General features: G+C 38.6%; 1 protein-coding gene across 6 annotated transcripts in view; it reads right to left on the bottom strand.

The window, feature by feature from the left end:
- Nucleotides 1-723: 723 nt before the first annotated feature.
- The window catches only part of UBE2D2 (ubiquitin-conjugating enzyme E2D 2), a 36,815-nt gene continuing 27,691 nt past the window's right edge, over nt 724-9,847 (bottom strand). For all 6 annotated transcript variants that reach the window (XM_014529063.1, XM_014529065.1, XM_014529066.1 and 3 more), the window contains exons 6-7: nt 4,751-4,844; nt 724-1,635 (exon numbers count right to left, since the gene is read on the bottom strand). In XM_014529063.1, the coding sequence (XP_014384549.1) occupies nt 1,590-1,635; nt 4,751-4,844 (140 nt within the window). In that variant the 3' untranslated portion in view covers nt 724-1,589. The remainder of the gene's footprint in view (nt 1,636-4,750; nt 4,845-9,847) is intronic.

Here is a 9,847-nt window from a genome sequence, read left to right as displayed (position 1 = left end):
TCCTCAATTTTTGTGCAAGAGTGTAAAGATGCATTTGAAAGAACCTGATGGCTAGTGAGCACCAGCCATGGCCTTCAGGCTGGCCAGGTTTACAGTTAGATTAGGAGGAGGGGAAAAAAGGTAACTTGCCTAGTTCACACGAATGATGTTTCTGGCAAACACAGTTGTTTACAAGTTTCAAACTACATTTTACTAGAGTCAAGGGAAGACTTCAAAAAAGCCACATACAGTACAATTTAAAATGGAATGAACATCCTGCAATGTTAGTGCAAAGTAATTATGAAGACTCTCCAATACAAGATTGTGCTCATGTTTCCCAGGTTTGGTCAATGTTGCTCTTTTACAATCACAGAAGCTTAACTTACCAAATAGCAATGCCTTTGTTCTATATCCTATGTACCAAGGGAATGTCACAAGGTTTTGGTGAAATGCAGCTTGGTTTCATTAATAAAGCAAATTTCTTAGTTTAACAGTCATGTTCCTGGAATACTACACATATAAATTTCATGGAAAAGCTTTTAAGCTTATGCCCTTATCTTGTTCAGTGAAATTACTTTCAAGATATCCTTTTTACTATGTAAACTGGAATTGTTTCATGATTTTAAAATGCAACCAGTATAAATGAAAACGAAAAGCAGTGGACATTTAAAGAATAAGGGGAAAATCCACCACTAATCTCAGCTAGATAAAGTTCTTAAAATCAAAAAGCCTATTCACACAAAATTATATGTAATGACTGTAGTAATCAGTTTATTACACAGATTAATCATTCTTGAACGTACAAGCTCCAGAGGAGCAACTGGGTCTTTAAATATACACAAGTATTTCCATCAAATGAATTTTCACCCTTACATCCAGAAAGACCTAAGTAGTTAAAAACATAAGAAAAATAAGAGCTATTAGCTATGTATTAACTGAGAAACCACATACAAACCAAAGAATATAGAAGAGAGAAAGAGGGGCTGAAAGGACGAGGGTTAAAGGGTGGGGAAATGTAAGAGGTGGGAACAAAGCCCATCACACTTTATATACTAATAGCTCCAATCCAGTTAAACTTAGACCTTAAAATACAGGATGTGGGTAGATTTTAATCTGGTTGGTCATAACTTTCACCTAAGACGTAGGTCCTTCAGCATAAAATGAATACAGAAACAGCTTCATGTTCTTCGCCTTGCTTTTCATATCTGTTTTGAGTTTAAAAGGATTCCACTTAAAAAACATCTCCTACAGGTCAGTGGAGCTTTTCTTTCCCATCCAAGCACACAACATACCCACCACCCCTCAACTTGCAGTTATCCAAATTTAAGTCAATAGGAAAGCTTTTAGTCTCACACCTAGGTTATGTCTGAAGAACTGGCTTGTCACATACACACTTCTCTGCTAGGAGGCAATGTTGGTACAGAAGTACAGTATTTCTATTTGTTGTTCGAAGTATGTACAACACGCAGCACTGCTGTATCAGGTAAACATGTGCACAGGGGAAGATGAGGCGTGGGCTCATAGAAAGCAGTCAAATGGAAATCAAAAGGACTTTCTCTTTGAGAGTTCCCCTATCTTTATTTGTAGAGGTTATCCAATAATTTCTTTAATTACATCGCATACTTCTGAGTCCATTCCCGAGCTATTCTGTTGTACCTGTACACACAAAGAGAAGCTTAGCTTAACACAGGTGAGAAGTCAGTTAGAAGGCATCATTCATTATCCCATTTAGTAGCATTTTTATCCTCTCTGGTGTTCTTTATTAAAAACCCATGTAGTGCCATGGCAGGTGTGCCCAGTGGTTAAAGCACTGACCTGAGCACCACAGGGTCTCAGTTTCGATTCCCAGTCAAGGGCATGTGCCTGGGTTGCAGGTTCAATCCCCAGCACTGATAGGAGCGCATGCAGGAGACAACTGATTGATGTTTCTCTCTCTCTCTCTCCCCCCACCCCCTCTCCCTACCATGCTTCCATTCTCTAAAAATCAATGGGAAAAATATCCTCCGGTAAGGATGAACAAAAACAAACCAACAAACACACACCCATAACTTGAGGGGAAATGTACATTCAAGTAAAACCATCTTTTACCCCAAATTTCTAATTTATTTAATGATAGTGGGGAAATAAAGCTGTTAAGAGAAAAACAATGTCCTGAAAATGCTACTAATAGAGCAGCGGTTGCAATCTGGTGGTCCGTGAGGTCTGAAAGGTTGGCAACCACTGTAATAGAGGGTTCTGATTCAATTTTAGCATTTGCTGGCACACCCTTATTCTACACTTGCTTGACTTATTTCTAGGAAAGATCTTCAACCCTTGTTCATTTACTTGGAGTTCTTCAAACCATATACTTCTACATTATATGGTTCTTGAAATCATATACTTATAGTGATTAAATTGATATAATAATTTCCTCTGCCTCAATAAAATCACTAGTTCTGGCAGAATGTATTTTAACAATTTGGTTTCTAAAATGAATAGGTCTATTGCTCCAGAAGAACATTCTAGTAGTAAAATAAGGAGGCCAAAAGGTTCTACAATTCTTTGATTTAAAAAGGGATGCAGCCCTAACCGGTTTGGCTCAGTGGATAGAACACTGGCCTGCGGACTGAAAGGTCCCAGGTTCGATTCCAGTCAAGGGCATGTACCTTGGTTGCAGGCACATCCCCAGTAGGAGGTGTGCAGGAGGCAGCTGGTCGATGTTTCTCTCTCATCGATGTTTCTAACTCTCTATCCTTCTCCCTTCCTCTCTGTAAAAATATCAATAAAATATATTTTAAAAAAATAAAATAAAATAAAAAATAAAGAGGGATGCAGGCCCGGCCAGTGTTGCCCAGTGGTTGAGTGTCAACCCATGAACCAGGAGATCACAATTCAATTCCCAGTCAGGGCACATGTCTGGGTTGCAGGATCCATTCCCAGTAGCAGAGGTGGAAGGGGGGGGACCTCCAGGAAGCCATCGATGTTTCTCTCTCTCTCCCTCTCCCTCCCTCTCTCTGAAATCAATAAAAACATATTAGCCCTAGCTGGTTTGGCTCAGTGGACACAGCATTGGCACCATGGACTGAAGGGTCACAGTTTCAATTTCCAGTCAAGGGCATGTACCTTGGTTGCAGGCTAGATTCCCACCCTGGTTTGGGCCCATGTGGGAACAACCAATTTATGTGTGTCTGTCACATCGATGTTTCTCTCTCTCTGTCTCTCCCCCTCCCTTCTACTCTCTCTAAAAATCAATGGAAAAATATCCTCAGGTGAGGATAAACAACAAACACATATTTAAAAAATGATAAAAATAAATAAAAAGGGATGCAGGCAAGTTCTTCTGAACATTACAACCACAATGGCTTAGGAAATGCCTTTTTGTTATGCCCACAATTCCAGATAGTTGACAAAATGGTTCTCCAATAAAAGAAATGTATTTGCATAAATTCACAAATAGAAAAAAGCATGATCTAATTTTATTCTGAATGCAGCCAGAAATACATGACTACAGAGACTATTCAGACCTAAATACAGACAAAACTAAACTAATAACCAACTGCTGTTACAATCCCCCAATGCCCCACCTAAAAATATGGTATCTAGCCTTGGCTGGTATGGCTCGGTTGGGTGAAGTGCCGTCCCATACACCAAAAGGTTGCAGATTCAATTCCTGGTCAGGGCACATACCTAGGTTGCGGTTTCAGTCCACAACTGGGGGGGGTGGAGTACAAGAGGCAGCCAATTTATGTTTTTCTTTCTCTTTATCTCTCTCTCTCTCTCCCCCCCCACTCTTTTGCCTTCCTCTAATAATAATAATTTAAAAAAACCTAACCCCTGGGTGAAGATCAAGAAAACACACACACACACACACACACAAACATTGTATCTATATGCCTCTCTTATCCAGAAGGATTTAAATAAATCTTTAATTCTTTATATTTTAACTTTAGAAAATTATCCACTTTTCCCCATCTATTTCCTCCTATTTTAATGAATATACCAAAAAAAAGAGAAAAAGATCAGAATACTTTTAGTTACTATTTCTTTGGATATCCTGACCATTCTTAATAGTTCATAGTACAATTCTAAAATATGTAAATTCTACATTGTTTCATTAAGTTTTATTTTTTTGAAGGAAATTTTGGGTTTTTATGTCTGGTGGCATTTATTCTCTTTCTTTTTTAAAAATATACCAAATGGTAGAAAAACAATTTCCTTTCCCCATTAATTTTCAAATACCTAAGATAAATGGGCTCTTGATGCAAAATGAGTTATATATCAAAAGCCAAGAAGACATAAAACTGTTGAAAATATAATGCAGAAAAGTTTCTCTAGACCAGCTGTTGCCAACCTTTCAGACCTCACGGGGGTCTGTGAGGTTCGAAAGGTTGGTGACCACTGCTGAGACAGTAGGAGTCATATGACATAATTAAGAGATAATATCAGCCCTGGCTGGGAAGCTCAGTTGGTTAGAGCATTGGCCCGATACACCAAAGTTGTGGGTTCAATCCCTGGTCAGGGCACATACAAAAACCAACCAATGAATGCATTAATAAGCGACACAACATATTAATGTCTCTCTCTCTCTCTCTCTCAAATCAATAGAAAGTATCAGTGTCATCTACATATAATGATACTCAATGCAAATACTCCTCTTTTCTATCCCCAGGTGAGTGTATTAGGATTTCATTTTAAATATCTGATCCATACCCAGCCCTTAGTTAAGAAAGATGTGAGTCACAAACATCTCTACCCTACCACAGGTACGTTTCTGTCTGGTGGCCATACTTACTTTTCTCTATCTGTTTTGTAGATCCGAGCAATCTCAGGCACTAAAGGATCATCTGGATTAGGATCACACAACAGAGAACAGATGGACAAGAGTACTAGAATGAAGAAAACATATAAATTAGTAAAGATAAAAGCAAAGAATTCAAAGAAACATGAGGTGCCAACACATGAGAAAATTCTAAGAATCTATTTATATTGCAGTGCCTAGCAGCTTTGTTAAGCTCTACCTAACTTTATAGTTACAGTAATCAACAAAGATTATAAGATTTCTCTATGCTTAAATCCCTAAGGAAGTTAGCCCAGGCTGGTGAAGTGACTTGCCCAATGTCCCATTAGTGAGTAATTATAGTGAAATTAGAATCCAGGTCTTCCAAATCCCAGACCAATGACACTTTTCAGAGCTCATAAACTTTCATTTTTTAGAAGCCCATGTTCAGGAATAAATGGCTTTCAAAATTCCAAAGAAACCACACTACTGAATGTTCTTAGTCAGAAATAACCAACATGAAATCCAACAATCACTGCTTTCTCAATGGCAGATATTACATTCAGATGCAATGGATTTGTTTCATTTTCAGTTGAAAACAATTTAGTCCAAGAACATAAAGGCCAGTATTTGCCCTCAAATGGGGCTAGCCATACTTATTACAGAGGGTACAATATACTTCTACTAAAGTCTCAAATTCTTTTCAGTGACGATTTAGAATCTCATCTAAGCCATTTCCTCAGTGACAACCTGGAATATAGCAGAAAATCTCAATAGTACAATTTCCTCTGTTAAATTTGTTGTTAATTTATGTATTCATTATTGAATGTAAAAAGGAAGCCAAGGCCACTAATTACATAAAATCCAGTGGCTTCTGGTATACTGAAATAAATCCCAATCCTTCTATTCTGAGACTAACAGAACTCAGCTTTAATGTTTGGCAGTAAGAGATAATAATTCTGATCCCACTTTACTCCCAAAACATCAATTCAGCAGGAAAGGATTTATTCATTTTCCTATCAAATCTATTTTGTAGAGATCAAGGGCTTCTGAGAGGTAAAGAAAAAGTTTACATGCCCTTTATCATTCAGTTTAACAAAAAAGCTATTTCCTTGCCTTAAGAATATATGGAAAATAAAAAACATCAGGAAAGATGTTTTCTGACTCTTCATTCCTGTTGCCCACAATTCTGGCAGATGGCATTCCCAAAACATCTTCTCTTCCCATTGTCAGGTGTATCACCTGATGCCCTCTTCAAGCACAGAACATCCTAACAGCAATTAGGAAAGATTTCATGTATTTCCTGGAAATGACAACAGGGAGTTATAGATTTTTGAATGTTCATGAAATTACTGACTATAAAAAGAAGAAACTTGTCCAGCCTATCAAACTGGGAAGAGTACAACTGATTCGTCACCTAAAATTAGACATACTACCAAAACAGTATCAGTTATAAAATTTTTTTATTAATATATATTTTTTTATTGATTTCAGTGAGGAAGGGAGAAGGAGGGAGAGAGAGAAACATCAATGGTGAGAATCATTGATCGGCTGTCTCCTGCACGCCCCTCACTGGGGATTGAGCCCACAACTGGGGCATGTGTCCTTGACCGGAGTCGAACCCGGGACCCTTTAGTCCATAGGCCGACACTCTAGACACTGAGCCAAACCAGCTAGGGCTACAAATTTTCTTTATTTACAATTCCGATCATTTCAATAAGGCTATTTTAAAAGATACATTTTAAAGAAATAACTTGTCTTTCTTTCCAGGAAAGGAAGCTGAAGTGGTGGTTATCTGGACCTGGTAAAAGGATTCTTAGTATACTATTTAGTTCCTTTAATTCGCAGGAAATTAATTTTGCCTTATAATGCACTCTACCTTCTTTCACTGTAAAGAGACTAACTCCTATTTCTACAACCTGCATAGACTCTTGACTGAAATAACTAATTTTTCACCTACGTATACATCTTCATCTGTATATATTCATTTTCATTAGTGTCATAACCCATAGTCACTTCCAGTTCTAAAAACATAACAAAGAGGCTTTATGGCACATTTATCTGCTTAAGTTTTCAATATATTTAGATATCTAACATATATAGTCAAAGTGGAGAGAAATTCGAGTCAAAATTATGGCCCTTGAAAGCAGACTACATTAAAGGAAAAATTGCCCTGACTGGTATTTCTCAGTGGTTAGAGCATTGGCCTGAGCGCTGAAGGATTGTAGGTTTGATTCCCTGTCAAGGGCACATACTTGTGCTACAACCAATCGATGTCTGTCTATCTGTCTCTCTCTCTCTCTTACTCCCCCCCTCTCCCTTCCACTAAAAATCAATGGGAAAAAAAAATCCTCTGGTGAGGATTAACAAAAGAAAAAGGAGGAAAAATTATTTTTACACACAAGACTCAGGTCTTTCGCAGAATTGCTTGCTCATACATTCCATTTACAAAAGGGAATCATTAAAACATTAAACCTAGATACCCTGATATAATCAAATTCACTAAAATGGCACCTCAATGATTTTAAAAGATAGCTACCCAGATAGAAGGAACATTAAGTCTAATAAAACTAGCAGCCCTTATGATTGAGAATAACTGAAAAATCAACACTAGGCACAGAAGAGGAAGGGAAAGAAATCTGTGGTAACAATTTCAGCTATACAGACGTCCCCACTTCCCAACACACACACACACACACACACACACACACACACACACACTATTCCACCTCTCTTGGTCCCATTACTTTACTAGATTTATTTCTCTACTGCTAACTGCTACTTTGTGAATGAAGAGCAAGCAGGCCAGGAAGTCACAAGAAAAGTATATGAACACTTTCACAAGTAGCCCATGACGTGCAAGGGGCCTACAAAAAGAAAAGAGGCCACTTATCTCGAAAAACTATTTCAGTTACAATTTTTAAAAACGTGGTCCTCTAGTTCTTTGTTTTTATGTTTGCCTAGAACCCCCCAAATTTTAATTTAATGCCCCAGAGTTCTTGTTTCCTTTGAAAAATTAATGTCAGAGTATACAAGTCTTATAATAGTTATAACATGACAAATATACACTTTTTACAATAGTACCTTTATCCCAGTTATTTGAGTACTTATAAAGAATCAGTTAATTGTGCATTTTTGCTTTTTCAATCTTCGTAATAACCATGAAATAGTAATTATCATCCCTATTCTATAGATGAAAGAGAACAGAAACTTAGTTGTGTTAAGTCTCATTTAATAAGAGGTGAAGCTGATATCTGAATATGGGTAGTTAAAACCAGAATGAATCTATGTTCTTTAACATGAAACTATGCTTCCTCTTGTCTAAATGTGTACATTAAAGAAATGATAAACTATAAGATAGAAAACAAAAATATTTTTATACATCAAATTTCAGCACCCAGATACACAAAATATTTCTTTGTAGCTATTTAATATACTTTTCCATATAACTTAAGTTACAGTGTATATTAATTTTATCTTTTCTGCTTTTTTCAAACACAGCATTTCCCCATTTTCACAATATTTGTAAGGATCAATCCTCCTTTAAATGCACGTGTTAGAACTGATTTATTTCTTCCTCTATGGTTGGGCCTATAAATAATTCCTAATTTTCAGAAATAAATAGCACTGTCACAAATGTACTTGCACACAATGCTTTTTCATTATTTGGGGTTGTTTTCTTAATACAAATGAATAAAACCAGAATTACTGGGTCAGAGGGTATTAATTACTAAATCTCATCTCTTAATACATCCTGGGCTATACAAACCTATGCTTCTGTAGTATATGAACACTCATTGTAATGTACTTTATCAGCATTTAGTTTTCTTTTGGAAAGATCTTTGTTAATTAAAAAAGTGAATAATGGGAACTATATTAATTTTCATTTCTTTATTTTGTTCCTTTCTGTCCTCTCATCCATTGGAATATAGGTTTTTTTCTCTTACTGATTTATATATGTTATTTGTATTGTAAACATATTAGCCCATTACCTTATTTACTAGAGGCCCGGTGCATGAATTTGTGCACCAGTGGGGTCCCTCGGCTTGGCCTGTGGGAACAGGCCGAAACCAGCTCTCCGATATCCCCTGAGGGGTTCTGGATTGCAAGAGGACGCAGGCCAGGCCTTGGGACCCCACTGGTGCACGATTGGGGCCAGGGAGGGATGCGGGAGGTTGGCCAGCAGGGGAAGGACCATGGGAGGGCTCCAGGGCGCGTCTGGCCTGTCTTGCTCAGTCCCAATTGGCTGGACCCCAGCAGCAAGCTAACCTACTGGTCGGAGCGTCTGCCCCCTGGTAGTCAGTGCACGTCATAGTGAGCGGTTGAGCAGCCTTAGCATATCATTAGCATATTATGCTTTGATTGATTGAATGGATGACCAGAAGACTGGACACATAGCATATTAGGCTTTTATCATATAGGATGGCCTATGGCTTATATTTGTATTTTGACAACTTTAATCCACTTGTGATTAAAGGTATGATATTGAAGGGTTGCACAATTTCAAATCAACACATCAGATAATGTTTATTAACTACCCAATCAGCTCACTGACATAAAAAAAAAAAAATCCCGGGGCTAGGTAAAAAAGGCTTAAGAAGACAAAGGGAGAATGCACATGAAGGTTGAAGACAGAGATCAGGGGAGAAACCAAGATGGCAGCATAGGTTAACACCGGAGTTTTCTGCCTCGAACAACCACTTCAAAAATACAACTAAAAGACGGAACGGACATCATCCAGAACCACAGGAAGGCTGGCTGAGTGGAAGTTCTACAACTAGGAGGAACCGAGAATCAGAGGAGGCGCAGTGCTGAAGTAAAATACTAAGGTGCGGAGTGCGCGCAGCGCGGGCTGGTGGCTGAGGGTGCGGTTGTCTGTTTCAATCCGGAGGGAGCCTCAGACTCTGAGCTCCAGCGAGTCTCTAGGGACCCAGACTCAAACGGGAGAAGCAGGACTGTCTGGCTACGGTCCCTCCGAGGTTTGCAGCCGTTGCTGGGACAGAGAGGCAGAGCCCCTGGGGACGGACTGAGAGCAGCCATAACTGCTCCCTCCTCCGCCCTGTTGATCCCGTGGGACCCGCCCCGCCCAAGCCCTGCACAGAGGCATTTGCC

This window comes from Myotis brandtii, unplaced genomic scaffold, assembly GCF_000412655.1.
Source record: "Myotis brandtii unplaced genomic scaffold, ASM41265v1 scaffold668, whole genome shotgun sequence".
NCBI lineage: Eukaryota > Metazoa > Chordata > Mammalia > Chiroptera > Vespertilionidae > Myotis > Myotis brandtii.
This window is presented reverse-complemented; position numbering and strand designations above follow the sequence as displayed.